The 20,141-nt window shown below is 47.5% G+C and overlaps 1 protein-coding gene and 1 pseudogene across 1 annotated transcript in view; one reads left to right on the top strand and one right to left on the bottom strand.

The window, feature by feature from the left end:
• The window catches only part of LOC147663823 (coiled-coil domain-containing protein 127-like), a 45,339-nt gene extending 25,489 nt beyond the window's left edge, over positions 1-19,850 (top strand). Inside the window, exons 2-3 of the mRNA XM_086950179.1 lie at positions 15,036-15,166; positions 19,291-19,850. Coding sequence (XP_086806305.1) covers positions 15,046-15,166; positions 19,291-19,730 — 561 coding nt within the window. The 5' untranslated portion in view covers positions 15,036-15,045 and the 3' untranslated portion in view covers positions 19,731-19,850. The remainder of the gene's footprint in view (positions 1-15,035; positions 15,167-19,290) is intronic.
• On the bottom strand, positions 8,758-10,190 carry LOC147663824 (uncharacterized; annotated as a pseudogene).
• Positions 19,851-20,141: the final 291 nt, after the last annotated feature.

The raw sequence follows: 20,141 nt of genomic DNA, 5'->3' as shown, positions 1-20,141 counted from the left end.
TGTTATTTGATGGACATCCCCTTCCAAGAAGGGGAGCAACTCACATTCATCTCTTTCTAACTAGGGCGTGAGTGTGCCCTTTACATCATAATGATGCGTGCTGGTTGTCAAACCGGTGTAGAGAAATAGATCACTGTGAATAAAGTGGTTTAGTGGTTTCACACATAAAACACAGACTAAATGTGACTATCGACAAAACACACAACATATACACACGAAATAATATGGCAGATGGTTATATTTACATAGATGAGTATAGAATTACACCCCATGGTCTTAGGCAAGGGCAGGAACGCCTCGTGGAAACATTGCTGAAAAGGATTATCAAAGTTTAGAGTTAGAAGGCTCTTTTCCTGATTGCCATTAGAAATTGCCGGTTTCCTTGCAATCTATCGCAACTCATACACTTACTTCCTATTGGCAGACCCGCTCGGTACTACCTGGTGTCTCCTCGCCGGACCGCATACTGATCTCAACCCGGGCTTGCGGTATATTTAAAACGCGCGTGCTTCCGGGTTGCCGGGAGACTAGAGCGCTCACCTTGCGCGGCCATCTTGATGGGATGTGATCGCGATTGGCGAGAATGTTACCAAAAAGCGGGAAAATATACCGAATAATGCTCGGTTGAGGGATAAGGAATATTTTACAGTGATACTGTTGACTGGGGCATTTTAAAATACTAATTTAGAACACAGGTATTTTGTCTCGGTTAGGTGAAGTTTTTTTGACAAAGGGCTAGGCTTTTTTCATAAAAAACGGGTCTATTTACGTTTGGAAGAAGGGAAGGTTAGTAACTGTCTTTTTTGGGAAGTCTGTGTCTGATATTTATGAAAAAGTATTTAAGGTGATAGGTTATGTTTATTAGGTAGATGGAGGTTCTAAATGGGAAGTATTACCATGATATTACAGCAAGTGTGGTTCATACCATCCCAAGTTAATTCATTAAGAAAAAGGAGGGGGGTCTATGGGCGGAAGGCTCCCCATGGGATTTCATCATTAAGTCCCTGGGTGTCCGTATGTAGGCGAAACACCCATCTTTGTTCTTTCTCGTGGAGGACTCGTTCCTGATTGTCTTTATTCTTCACTGTTTCTATGACCACCCAGGTTAGATCATTTGGGGTGTGGTTGTGTTCAATGAAGTGGGTGGTCATTCTTGTTGTGGCTCGCTTGCACCTGATGTTGCTTCTGTGCTCTACTATGCGAGTACTGACCTTCCTAGTGGTCATTCCTACATAGTGAAGGTTGCACGTGCAGGTTATTAAGTATACAACCCCACTTGTATTGCAATTTGAAAATCCTTTCAGTTCCCATTTCGTACTGTTGTTAAAAATTACGCTTTTGGTTGGGGAAGTCAAATGACAAACACTACAATTGTTGCATGGAAAATGCCCATCAGGTAGTGGTTGGGATCTCACTGTTTGGGTTATGGGTGTTGGACGGGTATGCACCAAATAATCCTTTAGATTTTTACCCCGCCTATGACTGAACATGGGAGTGGGTATGTGAAGGCCACCGCTGTTAAGTATTGGCCAATGTTTTCTGATTATTTTGGACACACTATCAGAAACTTGATTGTACGTGGTGATACAAATCGGTTTTTTGTCCTCAGGTTGCGTTCTCTCTTTTGGTTCCAGTAGTGCTTCCCTGTTATTGTTAGCTGCCCGTTTTTTAGCCTCTTTGATTAGTTTGTCTGGGTATTTTCTGTATCTCAGCTTGTTGCTTAAGTCTTCCGCTTGGGTTAGGTAGTCAGATTTTTTGCTGCAGTTCCTGCGCAAACGGAGGAATTGTCCAAATGGCAGGTTTTGTTTGAGATGGCGAGGGTGGAAACTGTCAAAAGTTAAGAGGCAGTTTCTTGCTGTCTCTTTGAAATGGGTTGTAGTCACCAGTCTGCCTGACTCAGCATGAATGTTTAGATCTAGAAAAACTAGATCGGTCTTGCTAATTGAGCAGGTAAACTTGAGGAAGGGATCTTGTGTGTTAAGCCAAGATAAAAAAGTCTGAGCTTCTTCTTCTGTGCCTTGCCATATCAACAGAATATCGTCGATATAGCGTTTCCAATGTAGGACCTGATGTCTGTGTGGGTTCCTTTCATTCAGTATCTTGTTTTTCTCCAGTTGATGGACGTACAACCCGGCTATGCTCGGCGCAAATGTACTGCCCATACTGGTCCCATGCTGTTGTTTATATAGGGTAGATTCGAAACGGAAGAAGTTTTCACATAGTGCTAGTTGGCAGCATTCGAGCACTACATGGCGAGGAGTATGGAATTCCCATTCACTTTCGTATAGTACTTCCTCTAGAATCTGTAAAGTCTCTCTGTGTGGCAAGCTGGTATACAGACTTTCGACATCCAGACTTATCAGAAGGCTGGATGTCGCGTCAAAGGTTAAGTCTTGTAACAGGCACAGTACGTCCTTGGTATCCCTCAAATATGTGTCTGTTTTTTGCACAAGAGGTCTGAGAAAGGCATCTGCGAATTGTGAAAGAGGCTCTAGAATTGAGCCTATCCCCGAGACTATGGGCCTCCCTGGTGGGTTCTCCAATCTCTTGTGTATTTTGGGGATAGTATAGAAGTATGGTATTGTTGGTTTTTTGTTTGTTAAGAACTCAATTTCTTTTTTACTTAGCCAATCATTGGCTTGACATTCCTCTGTCAGGTATGCAATTGAGATTCTTAGACGTTCTGTTGGGTCTTCATCCAGTTTGGCGTAGTTTCTTGTGTCCCCTAGTAAACGGAGACATTCATTCCTGTAATCCGTGGTGTTTTGTAATACAATTGCCCCGCCTTTGTCGGCTGGTTTTATGGTAATTTGGTTGTTTCTTGACAGTTCCTGTAACGCGGATTGTTCAGCTTTGCTGGTGTTATGAAATACCTTAATAGCTCGTGGGTCTAACTCCTGAACTTCTCTCATGACCGCTTTTTCAAAAGCTAATACCTCCACAGGTAGGTTGTGTGATGGAGGGACAAAGTTTGATTTTTTATGTAAACCTGTGTCACTCTTTGTTTGTTCTGTGGGGTCTTTGTCTTGAAAGAATACCTGTAATTTGATCTTCCTTAGGAATTCTTTCAATTCACAGCATAGTTTGAACTTGTCTGTGGTTGGGGTGGGTACAAATCCTAAGCCTTTATTAAGCACTTGGATCTGTATAGCCGTGAGGCATAGTGAGGATAGATTTACTACTAAATCGAGCTGGTGCTCGTGGTTGGTTCCGGCGGGCCTTTGCTCCGCGTGTGACGTGTTGTTGTCACCACTGGTTCCGCCCATTGTACTCCCTGGTTTGGTTTGTTTTTTGCTCTTTGTGCCTGGCGGCCTCTCCCTAAAAAAGGTTTCCTTTGGTTTCCTTGGTTTCCTTGGTCATTTCCCCAGTTTTGGTAGTTGGGTTGGTTGTACATGGGTGGGCCATAGAAGAAAGGCGGGGGCGGAGGGCAATAATTATAAGGGTCTTGGTACATGGGCCACATCGGTGCCTGGTTTCCTCTGAAACCCCTTGTGTTACCTCTTCCTCTTCTGGGTCTTCTGTTGGGGGTGGTGCTATAATTACTTGATCCCCCAGAGCTATTTGATCCTGTGTCAGAGCCATCACTATCAGTGTTGTATCCAGGGTTCTTATTGCTGGTTCTGTAATCATCCCTAATGTAGGGATACACTTTTTCGTGAGCAAATGCTTTTTTATCTTTGGATAATTTGATATATTTTGAATCCTTCAGGCTGATTTCAAATTCAGACATCGTTTTATTTAGCTCATTCAGTCTTTTTGTTAATTCTGCTGGAGTTTGAAAAGACTTGAGGCGTATCTCCATGGAATTTATCTCTTCCTTTAGGGATTCTACTAATCTGGTCGCGGTTTTAATAATCAAGACCAGCCAATCTCTGGTACAGTGCCAGGATATTTGTGACCAGTCCAGCTTGAATTGTTTGTCGTGCTGGAATATGAAAGGTTCATTCCTGACTATGAGGCCCCTTGGTGCTGCGTTGGCTTGTAAATACTCCGCCATCATGACGCCATGGATCAATGTTTTTATCTGTGTTCTCTTTAATTCAGTTAATTCGTCCCAACACTGGCTCGCATCACTGTTTTCTCCTGTGGGTGCTCCTGTATGTGGTAACATGGAGGCAATGGCTCTATCAACTTCATCCTCCGAGCAGGATAGTCCTGTGTTCTGTGCCATGATTTTTTCAGTGAGTGTTTTTACGTGTGTGTTGTCTTAGTCCTTAGATCATCCCGGTATATACCAGTCGATTGACCTACGTCTGAGAGAGAAAAACTCCCGCAGCCCGTGGCTGCTGAATGCATAAACAAAAAAGGAGGGAGAAGGAGGTTAAACCAAACCAGGTCGTCCTCCAGTCTGTGTACGAAATACAGGAACCCTATGTCAAGGGTCCAGAGACCTGGTAGGTGTTTGTATGGTCACTGCTTATTAAGTCAGTGTATACCAAAAAATGTGTAAAAAAGAAAAATTTCTTTTTAGAGTCCCCTCACTCACCGGGGTTGCCCCACGGTGACATGCTTCATCATTGGGGCCATCCCAGTTCTCTACGAAAAGGGGCGTGCTGCGACAAGGCGACTACGCAGGAGCACTAGTTTTGTGAGATGACTATGTGTCATACCACACTAGGAGCGAAATAAATTGTTGAGGCCCACTAGCACGGTATTTTTAATTCCACACCCACTCCATCATCATTACACATGCACCACACATAGTCATCTCACAAAACTAGTGCTCCTGCGTAGTCGCCTTGTCGCAGCACGCCCCTTTTCGTAGAGAACTGGGATGGCCCCAATGATGAAGCATGTCACCGTGGGGCAACCCCAGTGAGTGAGGGGACTCTAAAAAGAAATTCTTCTTTTTTACACATTTTTTGGTATACACTGACTTAATAAGCAGTGACCATACAAACACCTACCAGGTCTCTGGACCCTTGACATAGGGTTCCTGTATTTCGTAATCAAACTGTTCTGCATTCTGTCCATCAACTGTTGTTAGGTCGAGCTGGTGTAGCAATGCGAAGCATCTATTGTTGGCCACTTTCTGGGAATCTGAGAAAGGCGATTTCACCTCATGGGCGCGCACGCCCAGCCCGGCGCCGTGCACATCTCCTATCCCACATTCTCAGCAAGTGAACAACACATACACAACACAGCCACACTTACACATGCACACACACACACGCACACAACAGCCACACTCACGCATGCATACACACACACACACACAAACACACACACACACCCCGCGCAGGCACACACACACACGCTCCTCACCGCTGCTGTTGGGGACAATCATTCATGGAGCGCCGGATCCTCGGCTCCCGATGGATGGGCGGGCGGGGGCTACGCGGCCAGGGGCTCCCAAGCAGGAACAGGCTGACAACTTCCAGCCTGCTAACTTTCTGCTGCTCCCTCCAGCGGTACCTGCGATGTGCTGCGTGAACGGCGGCTGCAGTGCACAGGCGGGGCAGGACAGCGGCTGCGCATGATTCGTATCCCCAGCCCTTCGGCCGCCTCCGGGACTCCGCCCTGCTAGCGCGCCATTGGCTGAGCGCCCCTCAGCGCTGGCTCGTTTGTGAATGTATGAGCCCCCATTGTTAAACACGCTTCCCATACACTGACTGCGATGAAAGAAGGGTTTTGGTCCTGTGCATGTATTATATCACCTCGGAGATGTTGCCTGGTGCAGTGTTTCTTGGATCTTCCATAGTGGCAGCGGGCTCCGTTCTTCTTCGTTGCTTCGCACTGAAAGAAAATCTTCAGTACAAGCCTTGACAGCGGGATCAGTGATGTGTGTTGCACCCGTTGTTAATTCCACAGCAAGCTCGGGCTCTAGATTAACACACGCATCACCCCCAGCTCCAAAATGAAGGAATGCCCGGTTATCGAACCTGCACACATGGTTCATCTGTCCGCTGTAGCAATAGCGCGCCTGTCTCTTTTCGTCAGTATTCTTTGTGTAGGCGCCGGTAAGGTGGATATTGAGATTGTGTAAGATGTGCACCTAACTATAATCCACAGTCAGGATCCACAATATGTTTGTCACGCGAAAGGGGCAGTTCCCTTCTATTAATTAGAGTTTAGCGACTGCAAAAAGTCTATGAGCTGAGACTCTTATCACTGGGTTTCTTTTGGAATATGCGCTTCCATCGAGGCACGCGGGTTACTAAAGAGTTAGATAATTTCCATCACTTTGTCCGAGTAGCTGCCCCTCTTTCTCCCACCGTACATACACTGGACCTCTGTAGGGTAGGAGAACCCAGCCGCCCACCTTCCCCTGTAAAATAGTCCATCACCAGCATCTTTGTGCGCCAGTGTACAATAGTTGTTGGCAGTCCCTTTCTCCTCCCAAGTGTTTTTGTAGGTTCTTCGTTGCCATTTTGTTTAACCCGCGGGACGTACAATTTTGGCTGAAGATGCGCTGCAAAGCACTAACAATAAACGCACAACTCCGTTCCATCCGACACTTCGGCAGGGTTCCACATGAAGCAGCGCTGATTGGCATGCAGGACACACAATGTCTTGTTTACAAGGTGTAGTAGGCAGGCTCATTTGGGCTTTCCCATGAATCTGAATTGTGGTCTGGCACTGGCAGCACAGCATGGGGCTTTGACTGACTTCATAGAGTATGGCGTAAGGAGAGGACTCGAAAAACAGAGGCTGCTATGTTTCGAAAAGGCACATCTTTTAATCAACCAACCACACAAAGATCAGCGTCAACAATTGAAGTCGTTTTATTTGGCAGTAAATGTATGGAAGCAGCAGCCCCGTGAAAAACTACAAATACCCGGTACAACTATAACAGGGCAATCTTAGATTAGAACACCTGTTTGTAGTTGTTCTCTGCACTGGTGTTTATAAATGTTTCAGCACATCGTTTTAAGTAGTTGAAAGTAACTAATGTCGTAATTATTTTTTACTTACTTTGTCCATTTATTTTTAGGTCAAGTTATTTATAACTCAAAACCTATTGGGGCTAAACTAAGCTCTCAAAAAATGCGGATTTCCAGAAGTGCATGTGTCCCGTGCACACGCTTCTATCCGCCTGCCTGCCTGTCTCGCATCACCACATCAAAGCCAGCCATCTGTTGCTTCCCCTGAAGCTTCCCCCAGCGTGCGCTCGGCCTCCGGCATTTCTCCTCCCCTAATTAGTCACTGCCCACGGCCGGCGATACTTTCACGGCCGCCAGGCTGTGTCTCGCATTTCTCCTCCCCCCTAAACTTGTTTCTCTTGTTTTGCTTGAAGCTTCTCAACCGTGTTCAGCAACACACTCTGCTAGTCGCAGCTTACGTTGCTTCAGACGTCAGAAGCACAGTTCCGGGATTGAAGTGTCCTTGTTACTGCGCTCCAATACCTTCAGGTCGACTTTGCACTCTATTAACAGCACTTACATCGTCATGAGCAGTCTTTTTATTATAGAGGCAAGCTGAAGAGAGCTCACCTCCGACTGTTGACACAGCAGCTGTGACCGGACTGCGCTGCCTGCACACCTGACCAACCCCCCTTCGATGTCTGCTCCAAGTGAGTGGTCTGCTCGTGCCTCCCCTCCTGCCCCATCGCCCCCTCTCTCCTGCCCATCACCCGCCCTTCCTTTGATCTCTGCAGCGAGTTCTCACAGGCTCCTTTCCGCCCCTTCCTTTAATGGCCCTCCCCCAGCACAGAGCACGCACACCGGTTCCCATCCGCCTTTTGAGGGGTCCACACTTGAAGTACAGGGCTCGTCCTGCAGCAGAGGTGCACCCGCCAGGAGTTCCAGACAATTGATGTGGAGTTTCAATTCTTCGCGGGACCAACGTCCCCCGGTCTCCACCGAGCCGCACCGGGCTCCCCAGCCCCACCGGCTCGCATCCGACTCTATCACAACTTCTGGGTTGGCCGCAAAGATGGCTCTGCCGTTCCAGGCTTCCAAATGTTCCAACCACCAGTTCATCTCCGTGCGAGCGTCCGTCGACAACAAAACCTGCTGGGCGTAAGTCACGCCCTTGCAAAGATGTAAGGCTTTCAATCGTTGCATCGCTCTGTAGTGCAAGGGGCCCGGAAAGATCGCCTGGATGGAAGAGGCCAAAGCCCCACCAGGCGAGCTAAGGTCCTCAATGAAATTGTCGGAGAGACAAGCGCTTTCCTCAACTCCTTCTTGATTGCCACCCTCTTCCTGAGCGGTAGGAGCAATTGAGCCTTCACAGAGTCGACCTGGAACCCTAGGAATTCCATAACCTGTGAGGGAGTCAGAATGGACTTCTGCAAGTTCAAAAGGAAGCCCAGTTCTTGAAGGAGGTGAACCGTCCAAGATAAATGGAGCGAAACAATCTCCGGAGAGCATCCCAAAATCAGAATGTCGTCTAAGTAGATGATCATTCTTACGCCCCTCTCCCTTAAGCACTGAATTATTGGTTTCATCAGTTTGGTGAAACACCAGGGAGCGGACGAGAGGCCAAAGGGCATGGCGGCAAACTCGAACCATTTGTTGCGCCACTGAAATTGATGAAATAGTCGATGCGGTGGGAAAATGGGCACCGCCAGCTAAGCGTCCTTCAAATCCAGACGTACCATTTAATCCTGTTCCAACAGAATGTCTCGCAGTAGGTGTATGCCTTCCATTTTGAAGTGTCGATACACCACCCATGCGTTGAAATCCCTGAGGTTTAAAACCAACCGAAAACCCTGGTCCTTCTTTGGGACCACGAAGACGGTGCTCGCAAAGCCTTGAGCGTGCGGCAAAGTTTCCACTATTGCTCCTTTTTTGAGCAAAGCCAACACCTCTGTGTCTATGAACCTCTGTTCTTGTAGGGAAAAATGAAGTGGCGCGGGCGCTTGACGCTGCGCGGGGGAGGCATAAAACTCTGTGATACCCTTGGACGGATTGTAACACCCAGGGATCTGATGTTAGTTCCCGCCACCTGTGGACAAATAAGGCCAACCTGCCTCCCACCATGTGTTCTGTTGCACAAAGAATTCGTACCTGAATAGGAGTTGTCTCCTGAATTATTTTGCTGTCCTCTGTAATTTCCTTTCTGTCCTCTGCCACGACCTCCTCGATTACGGGAGGGGTAGAAGTTGGGGCGTTGATAACCTCGGCTTCTCTGCTTACCTCCACATGAGGTCTGATTAAAACCTCGGCCGGACCCTCGACCTCGCTGGCGTCCGGCCCTGTCAAAAACACCGGTGTGAAGCACCCTCTTAATCGTGGACTGCGCCTTGTCAAGCGCAGAAAAGGTGGCGACGTACTTGCCCATTTCTTTAACGAATTTGTCTCCGAAGAGCATGCCGTTAGCCATAGAACCAGGTTCGTTGGTGGCCATCTCCGCTAGTTGGGAATCAATTCGCATCAGAAAAGAGCGTCTCCGCTCCGTAGACAGTGCCACATTCGCGTTCCCCAAAAAGCACATGGCGCGTTGGGCCTATTCCATGATATCAGACGTGTCCATAGGCACGCCTTGTTCTTTGGCCTTGACTGCGGCCTCCAGAATTTTAGTAAGGGGTCCAGAGACGTCCAGTAATTTGTCCTGGCACCCCCGCCATGCCCTATCCAGTCCTTTTTTGGGGTCCTTAGCAAACTTCCTCATGAACGCTGTCATGGTAGGATCAAGGTCCGGGGTATCCGCCACCTTCCCTGTCACTGAAGGTCTGGGGCATTCAGATCTCAGCGTGGCTCGCACCCCACTCTCAAAGCCTTGACACAAATTATTGGTGACATAATGCGCAACTTCGGCACAGGGCACCCACTCCGTGGATCTAGGGTGAACTATATTATTGGGGTCAAACAGAAGGTTCCTAGGGACCTGACTATCATCTGCCTTGAATGCCGTGTGCTTAGTCTTCTTAGTCTTCTTTTTAGAAGCTATCGAATCCACCTCCGAGTCTGAAGTACCAGGTGGCGTCGAGGAGGAATCCCCCGAGGTCTGACAAGCCATAGAGCCATGGTCCCTCATCACTGACTTGGCCATCTGCGCTAACTTGTGGGCCTGGGACTGATCAGAAGTATCCCCCTTTCATGAGGATTTAAACTTCCTCTTGCCAGATGGATGATGGGAGTTAGTAGAAGGCTTTAATGCTTTAATCGGGGCTTTACTGACAGAGCTCTGGTCGTGGTAGCCAGGGCTTCACCTAAATTCTCCTCCAGCTGTTCTTCTTCAGGCTCATACTGTTCATACTCATTAAATTCGACCCACTGGTCACCCTCCTCGGCGTAATAGGCCATATCCACGGGGAAAGGAGGTGAGGAGGAGTTTAAGAGGGGGGAGTAACCCAGGGGTGCCTCAACACACACACTTCGCAACCTCAGTTGCCAACACACCACAGAGGCAGGTCACTACAAGGTGGAAGGAGCCCCTAGCACAACCAAACTCCCCTAGAGCCAAGCTCTTACTCCGGACACGCTCCGGTCAGCGTTAAAATGAGACCAGGGATGGATGCAGTCCTTAACGTGCAGATCGCGAGGAGCCGGTAATCTGAAATCGGAACTCGGCTCCTCGCGCATGCGCGTTGCAATGGGGGCACACACTCGACTGCTCCCTGCGCGCGGCAAAGCCGCGTCTGCCTCCCCCTGCTCCACCGCCCCCTAACGCGCTCAGGCACACAGCACAACACGTAGGACTGCGGCCCAGGAACGAAACCAGACGCCGAAAAACGTTCGCAAAGGCGCAGTAACAATAGCACAATAACAATAGCGTAGAAGCGCTACAACCAGTCGCGTACTCGCGCAATCAACACCTATAAGTCACACACCATAAACCCCCATTCGTAAAACAAATAAGGGAAAGGCACTTAACTCGCTGCTGCAGCAGCAAAGAAAGAGGAAGGTTCCGGTTTTGCATGGACTGTTATTGTATGAGACTGGACAGTAATTGGTGCAGACTTATGGAGGGGGTTGTCCTTCCAGGGGTCCTGCCAGTTTAAAGTTTTTATTGGCTGCTGTTTCTGTCAGTAAAGATAAGAGAAGCATAATCCGAGCCTCCGTGGACTGACATAGAATCTCTCACACTATACAGGAGTTTCATAAAATAGAGGGACAGAGGGAAGAAGAGAAGGAGAGAGGCTTGGACAAATGAGAGATCTTGAGTGAATAGAGGGGAAAGGAGATGGAGAGATGGGAGGAATATGGGGACCGGGGAAGAGGAAAGGGGGAGACATATGATGAAAGGGTTGGCAGAGACAGAGCAGAAACTAGAAGGATCATGATAGGGACATAATGTAGGGTCAGAGGGAGAAAGAGAGGAAGAAATATAGGGGCAGAGGGAGAAAGAGATAGGGGCATAGTAGAAAAGACAGGGAATAAGAGACAGACAAGTGAGAAACTAGAGGGAGGACTGGAGAAAAGAGAGGAAGAAAGAGATAGGGGCAGAGGAGAAAAGAGGTAGAAAGATGGAGCAAGAGAGAAAAATGAGGGAGAGACAACAAGGCAGGTTAGGAACTCGATGGAGACCGAGGAGAAGAGAAAGAGACCGGGTCAGAGGAGAAAAAGAGAGGGAAACAGGTCTGAGACAGTGGAAAAGAGCGAGAGAGTGAAACATATTCACAGAGATAAGGAAAAAGGAGGCGAGAAAGAAAGAGGGGCAAAGGAAATGAGAGAGACAGTTAGGAACATATGTGAAGGATGAGAGATACAATGAGAGGAGATAAACGAGAAGGAGGAAAATATAGATCTGGCACGCTGAGAAAGGAGAAGAGGAAAGAGAGGAAAGAAAGAGATAAAGGCAGGGAAAATGATGGGGACAGACAGGAAAGTGAGGGAGAGATACAGAGGAGAAAAGATACAGAGAAGACCGAAGCAGAGGAGGCCAGCTCCCCCCATGCAGTAGATGCCCCCCCGCGTCCCTTCTAACTAGTCATTTGGACTCTTACAACAAATGAGGCGCTGCATTCAAGTCCATTATGTGGGACAGGGCACCTGAGGTTAAATGAGACGTGGCCTTTTGAAAGCAAAAGCACTTTACAACAAGCATTTGCAATGCAATAGGTCTCGCTTTTGTAAGAGATGAAGCTATTGGCCTTGAAAATGATAAAGCGTTTTATTTATCTGTTTTGATAATTCACACATAAATAAAAGGCATTGCCATTTACAACGCTAATAGCTCAAACTCTTGTAAATTCGAGACCTATTCAAAGAAGCCATTGTCCAGGGATGCTTGGAAAGTGAAAGTGTGCATGGCACGCTGAAAGCTGCAGGAAAGCATGTTGAGCCTGCAGTAGGGGAAACTCATTAAAGAAAATAGTGTTTACAGACTAAATAAGACATATCGTGTAACAACAAGGGCCAGTCCTAATGGGAGGTTACAAATGAAGACAAGGCGGTACTAAGGAGTAACTAGTAAGCTTATTAACGGATCAGAAGCCAACATTTACAAAGGACAATCACACAAGCCAATGACAAATATGGGCGCTAGTGGGCGGGGCTTCAAGTCCATACTCGAATACAGCATGCCTCGCTGAGCAGCGCATGTACTGCCCAGGCTCAACCTAAAAAGAATGCAGTCACACACACTTGAAAAGAAAAATTTTGAAATGCGTTTTACTTTTTCTAAATCATTTATATGTTTCCACATGTAAATGTGTAACTTAACTTAGAAATGTCAGACAACATTTTTAGGTCTTTGTTTAGCCAATGATTTGATTTTTTTAAAACTGTGCAGACTGTGCTTGCGTGTAAGGGTTTTCAGCACGCCACCGTCCTCTATTGGTCTGTTGGAGTGTGGGTCACATTCGACCCCCCCCTACAGCATGAAGCCATTGACTAACTTAACTGCGAGTGACGTCATTCTTCCCTTTCACAAGGAGTGCGCCCCGCACAGAGCAATGGTGATGACTCCGAGCAGAAGCCTCCAAAGTATGGAATCCACGCAGTGTGAAGTGTCTGTAAAGTGTGTGTGCTGGTGGCCGGCCCAACTTGGCCCTTTGCCAAGGCCAGCGTGTGAAGCCAAAAACTTGGGAGCTATCTTCAGCACAAAATAATCTTTTGAAGCACAAACTAATAACATCACTTCCGCCTGTTTCTTCAACCTCCAAAATTTTGAGGAAAGTACTCCCCTCCAACCCCATGTATCTTAGAAAAATCATGGTATCCGCACCCATATCATCCAGATTGGATTACTGCAATGCCCTTTTTACCAACGCTTCGAAACACAGTATCCAAAAGCTACGGAGTCCGGTCCCAACTGCACTGGCTGCCGGTGGCAAAGCGGATCCAGCTTGGGCCAGAGCAGATGGCAAGTTTTCTTAAGCCATACACTCCAGCAAGATCCCTTATGTCAGCCGAGCATGGAAACCTGGTTTTCCCTAGAGTAAGCAGGGCCAAGCAGGTGGCAGGAGCTTCACCGTTCCTACGACCAAACTCTGGAATTCTCTGCCATCCTCACTAAAAAAAGAAACCAATCTGCTGAAATTTAGAAAGGGCCTGAAAACCTGGCTGTTTGAAGTGTGAGTCCTAATCCATTCCATCCTAACCTGTATGTTTGAGGGCGGCGCCTAGACACCTCAGGGTATTAGTCGCACTTTATAAATTTATCATCATCATCTTTGCCTGGCTGCCGTCAGCCTTCACGAAGCAGTAACCAGAGACAGACAAGAGGGCGGGCCCCGCCTAGAAACATCCTCACTTTGAACAAAAGGACATATAGCTGGGAGTGGAGTGTCTGCCTTTACTTGACGGGACCTGTCGGCTCCCGCCAAGCAAAAGCAAACAGCACCTGGGGACATAGCAGGAGCCGGCCATGGGGGATGGTGGTCCCCAGGGACATTAATGGCTCCAGAAGGGGCTGTGTGGGCCCCCACAATCTGTTTTCACGGGCCAGTCCAGGGACCACCACCATCCCCTTTATTTTTATTTGTAAATTTTCACTGGAGTCACAGAGAAATATTTTTACAAAAATGCTTTTTGCCCTGACAGGGTCTTTCTGGGACCCCTGGACCAATGCTACCCTTGACCTCTTTTTAAATGTTTTAAATGTAAACACATCACGCAGAGTCCCGAGATGGCTGCCAGCACTTCTTGGGCGAAGTGTTGGCAGCCAATCCAATCTCAGCACGGGATCAGAAGGGTTCGCGGAGCCTTTGCATCCCTAGATATCCAAATATGTTTTTTCTATAATATCTTCCAAACTACTGAATGGATTTAGACCAATTTACAAAAAGGTCGCTTTCTGGACCAACAGCTACCTTTCTGCCAAATTCGGTGTAATTCCGTTCTATGGTTCTGGCTGTAGTCGTGGCTAAAATTCTTATGAGAATTAACATGGGATGCGTACATTTGATGACACCCGCCCCATGTTTTCTCGGCCCCCACTAGACCGGTCACTCCGAAACTTTCCATGCACAACAACAATCACTGACACACTTTTTTTGGGAAAATTTTGTGAAGAATCATCAAATGGCAACATAGTTATAGGCAAGGAAAAAAATGCTTTCCCTATGGAAGCTAGATCCCAACTATGACTGTCCTGTGCCCCAAGGAAACAGATTTCATATCCTCGACCAAAAGAATCCTATGGAGGAACCGCATCTTGTACAGCCATGCACTGGCTGCACAAGTGGGCACCTCCATTCCCCCCATGTAGTGGAGCATGTACATAAAAGACTCATGTGCTGCCTGCATGTGCCACACATGATACCAGGCAAGGGACCATAGGTATGGGGGACTGTACTGGGCTTTACCAGACAGGAGAGGATGGCTTGGGCACTGGACATACCTTTACCAGACGGGTCTCGATAGGTGGTATCATTCTTCTGCTAGCATCACGGCTTACAGTCGCTGCCCGCTGCCAGAATGATGGAACAATGTTGGTGTTCTCCATGTAAGTGCTGCATGGCCGAAGAAATGAAAGTGCGCATGTGGAGACCTCCAGTGAACCAATAGATTGTTGAGTTCACTTGGGGGAAAACCTAGACCTATCTGGAAAAAAACAAACCTAGCAGGACGGCACAGCTTTTTGAAGATGACTTGTGTCTGTACATGCCGTGATGCAGATGTTCATATGCTTTGCATTATGTACCTTGAGAAAAGGCTGTCTTTGCATTGTTTTGTCCTAATGTGGTGTTGGTTTATTCCTAGGTGGATCACCATGAATAATTTAAATGACCCTCCCCAGTGGAATATCGACCCCCACGGCGGGGGTAACCAAGGCGACGGCAGCAGATGGAACTATGCGCTCCTGGTGCCCATGCTGAGCCTGGCTGTGTTTCGTAAGTTTCTTTATTTTAAACATATGCTTAAACAGGGCGGTTCTTATGTGGTAGTATGTGCCACGTATGAACTTCAGACCATCTAAAAACTAATCACAAATCCAAGATGAGAAAAAGAAATTCTTTAGTGGGAGTCAATGGTGCAGATGGAGAGTGAAAGCTGTGATCTAGAGGAGAGGTGTGGTGCAGCTGCCAGGGTGGCTGATTCTGGACCACGGGGTTCACAGTTAAATCCCGGCGCCGGTGGCAGGTTAGCCTACCACCATGTGACTCTGGGCAATAGCTCACTTAATTTCCATAACAGCCCACAGCGCCTTGAGAGTAGTTCGCACTTTACAAATATGGATTTTTTTTACATCTGCTGGTGACTTGTTGGTGTGGCTGGAGAGTGAACCGTATGATCTGCCGGTGCCATGATGGTGTGGAGGGCAGTGAAGGTTGTGATCTGCCGCTGCCATGATGGTGTGGAGGGCAGTGAGTCCAAGTAGACCCAGAGCTGTCCTTAACACTGAAGACCCTTTCTAAAGTCTTTCATACGTGCTCTTGCCTCTTCCTCTGAAAACGGTCCAGTATTGAGTCGGCCGAGGGCACATCTGCTCATTATCAAGAGGAAACAGGATCATTGTGGCAGTTGGTGAGACCAGTTTTCCAAAGTACAGGTAGGAAGTTAGGCTTTCACTCACAAACTCTTTACTCAATACATAAGACACAACACTACTGTAAGAAAATTGGGTTACTGGTGGAAGGGAAGTGAAACCCTACTCCAAGCAGCTGCAACAATCATTTTAAGGGTGAGTCACAAACAAACCCCAAATTAACCTGTGCTCACCTCTCTGGTGGCTTGGCACAGAGCAAGATTTCATTGAATATAGCTCAAAAAAACACAAGCGCCCACGGTGGATATCTGGTTGCACCAGACCTGGATAAACTCACAAGTTCATGCCAACCACAATGGAGTGCGGGCCGTCCACAGGAGCCACTTAGGCCCCCTCAACAAGCGTACCTTAAGTCCTGGTTGCTGAGCATTGTGAGGTCCCAAATCAAAGATGCGTTGATTCCAAAGAGCTGCGATGCGAGGTCCTGGGTCATCGTGGAACATCCTGTTGATGAGGGCTAGCGATGTGTCAGTTCCGAAGAGCTGCAAGGCTGCAATGCAAGAACCTGCGTCGTCGATGAGAGATTTGCAATGCGGCGGCCTGCATCGACGAAGCTTTGCACAGTGGCAGTTTCGATGCAGGTTGAGAGAGGTCAATGCAGAGTCCTTGCTCTAGGAGAATCCTCGCAACAGAGGTGATGCATTGGTTCTGCTTGGGATTGCGCCAGGCAGGAGAGGTGATGGCTGGCAGAGCCTCTTTCAGCCAACTTCCAAGAGTCCAGGACTGGGGTGGCTCCACTTGGCAGGATAGGACGCACAGATGGCAGAGTACACATGCTGGGTTCAAAGTTGTTGGAGCCTTCTGTCCCTGAGGCTCTAATCAGGAGGCCAGGCAACTAGCCCTTTTAGTCATGCAGGGGTCCTACTTTCAACAGTTGAGGATCTAATCCTTCTCACCCAGGCAGGAGGGCAGCAGGTCCTGGCAGCAGTCCAGCAGACTGGTAGTCCTTTCAGCAGCACAGCAGTCCTTCTTCCTGGATGAGTCTCTACAGGTCCAGAAGTATTGTGATGAGTTGGTTCCTGTGGTCCAATATTTATACCTGGGCCTTCCTTTGAAGTGAGAGAAGCTTCTAGAGGTTTCCCCTTGAAGTCCACAGGCATTCTGCCTTCCCTGTCCTGGCTCCAGACTAACTACAGGGGGGTATGCAACCCTTTGTGTGCAGGCAGGACACAGCTTATTCAAGTGTAAGTAGGACTGTGTCCTGCTCCGTCCTCCCATCCTGCCAGTGATGTCCCATCCAGGAACACTTAAGCTCTCTTTTGTGTGTGGCTGTTTATGAGGAATACACAACGCCCATCTGTTACCTGCACCCAGTCACATGACTTAGACAGGCTGAGGAAGGATTTTTCATTACAATTCCAAAGACACCAAACATGAACTTGTACCTGCTCCCATTTTGGAAATGACCACTTATTATATGTAATAATATAACTCCATTGTTATCCTATAAGACAGGTAGGCCTTGCAGTAGTGAAACAGGAATTTCAGAGATTTTAACTACCAGAACATGTAAAACTAAAAAGCACACAGCCAACTTTCTGAATATATACTGCACCCTGCCCTTTGGGTTATCCAGAACCTACACTAGGGGTGACTTATATGTAATAAAAAGGAAAGTTTTAGCCTGACAAACAGTTTATTTCGCCAGGTCAAATTGGCAGTTTAAAACTGTACATACAGGCTGCAATGGCATACTTGAGACTTGCTTGAAAGGGCAACTTAAGTAGGTAGTACGATGGATGCTGAAGGCCCACTAGCTGAATATAACTTCCAGACACCAGTTACGTGTAATACAACTTTACTAGGGACATACAGGTAAATAAGCTGTGCCAGTTGGGTGTAAGCCAATGCTACCATGTTTTAAGGAAAGAGCACAAGCACTTTAGCACTGGTTAGCAGTGGTAAAGTGAGCAGAGTCCTAAAGGCATCAAAAACTGAGACCGCAAAACAGGAGGGTTGTAGGCAAAAGGTTAGGCTACAAACCACACTAAGGATGCCAGGTCTGACAACTACACACACACCCAGCACAGTAAAAGTGCACCATGAATCCCTGATTACCGTTGTTCCGCATAGGGGTACAGATGTGTTGTTTAGCTTGTTGTAAAATCATCAACAGTAGCCCCTCCTGAATAACTTAACGACCACTAACTTCTCGAAAGCACTCAGTCTGTTTTCAGACCCAAACGAAAACTGCTCTCATCACCGCCACGGATGACATCCTTATGAATCTGGACAAAGGAGCTCTCTGGATCGCTCTGCAGCATTTGACATGGTACCTCACACCATCCTTGTCCAACGCCTACACGACATCTGAATCCAATGACCCGCACGCCAATAGATCTGCTTTTTTATCACGAGAAGGACCTTGTCAGTCACCGAGGTATACGGTGCAATCTAGGGTCACCCACGACCTCATCTGCAGATTTCCACAAGGATCGTCACTGAGCCCGACCCTCTTCAACACACATGATTCCCCAGTCAGCCTCATCTGCTCTCATGACATCAACAACCTCTCCTACACCGATGGCACAACTCATTCTCTTCCTCACAGATAAGACGCATAGCACCCGGATCAAGTTCAATACCTGGATGACTGAAGGCACCCACTGGATGATTTTCGGGAAGAGCACTTCAGCGTGGGACTCCGCCTGGTGGAAAACAGAGCTAGGACCGACACCCAAAACCCAAGCCAATAACCTCTGGATCGTCATTGACTGCACTCAATGTGACCGCCCAAGTTAATGTCGTCACTGCCTCATGCTTCCGTACCTTAAGGACACGGAAGAAGGTTGGGAAATGGCTCCCAATCAACACCCGGAAAACTGTCACACATGCCCTGGTCACAAGCAAATTAGACTACAAGAGCAACCTGAATTTTGGGATCCACAAAAAACTCACGGACTGCTGCAGACCATTCAGAACTCTGTGGCCAAAACCTCCCAGGCCGCGCTCACATAACACACCTGAAGGAGCTCCCCATACACAAACGAGCACAATTCAAGCTCCTCACCCATACTTTCAAAACACTACATAACATTGGCCCAGCATACCTTAACAAAGGCATCTGCTTTCACAAACCTCCCAGACACCTCTGTTCATCTTGACTCCACATGTACTCAACCCACAAATACGTAAAACCAAATCTGGCGGTCAAGCCTTCTCCTACATCACTCCTAAGGTGTGAATTGACCTGCCCCTACACATAAGAGCCTCCTCCTGACTTATTGAGTTCGGCAAGAAGTTGAAGACCTGGCTTTTCGAGTAGTCCCACCAGGCCCTCGGTGCACCTAGACTCCCACCTGCTCAGCACCGGGACACCCTCCCGTTTGATGGTGCGCTCTACAGTTCTGTACAACATTTGCCTGTCCCAGGGTGCTCTGGCTGAAGCTCAGACATTGAAAATTTATATTTTGGTTGTTGTAGTCCTCCATTTTATTGATATTTGTTTCTTATGTTTTGTTTTTATAGGTTATATCTGGGACCGGGATACACAGAAAGAAATGGAGAAGGCAAAAGCGGAATCGGGTCGGGAAACCTACCGGGCATGCCTTGCGAAGGAACATAGCTGGCAGAGAAGGGCTACACATTTACTCTCAGATGTGGAGGACGCGCTGATGGAACGGCAGAACATCTTCTGTAGTGCAATACTTCCCAAAGGAAGGAGATTAAAAATTGAGGAAAACCTGGTGCACCAAGCAGACACTGATCCGATCGCACGAGAATTACAGCTAAAAGATGGTCTGAGGGACATCTTTCGATATGACGGACATTGTGCTGACCTGATGAACAAAGACCTGCGAAAGAATGGCAAGCTGATGTGGCTGTACTTGAAATATTGGGAAACGTCTGTGCAGAATCAGAACTTTAAAAAGATTGAGAATATGATATTAGGGAAAAATAAATTTTAGGTGCAAGAATGTTCAGTTTAATATTGTTCAGTATTTTATGTGCATTCTCACTCACGAGTATAAATAAACTATGTATTCATTAGCCATATTCTTATAAGCCTGTACAAGAAAGTGCTTCAGCTCACACTCGTTTCAAGTTGTATTTATCCACCCAGGAAGAGGACTGTGAGAATGTAATTGTAGAGCAGAATTTTTTAAAGAGCAGTTCTACTAAGCTGCAGCCGCCTAGGGCACCACTGGCAGGAAGGCCCAGGTTGGCCTGGTCTGGTCTGGAGGAGCTGGTTTGCAGAGCAGTAAGGGGAGAAGAATGTGAAACCAGCCATCTGACAATGCACAATGTGAAGTAGGCCCGAGGAGCTGGATGTCATGAATAGGCGCGTGTCCTGACAATATGTAAAGCAGAACAGGTGA

Source organism: Lissotriton vulgaris, unplaced genomic scaffold (genome assembly GCF_964263255.1).
Source record: "Lissotriton vulgaris unplaced genomic scaffold, aLisVul1.2 SCAFFOLD_220, whole genome shotgun sequence".
Classification (NCBI taxonomy): domain Eukaryota; kingdom Metazoa; phylum Chordata; class Amphibia; order Caudata; family Salamandridae; genus Lissotriton; species Lissotriton vulgaris.
This window is presented reverse-complemented; position numbering and strand designations above follow the sequence as displayed.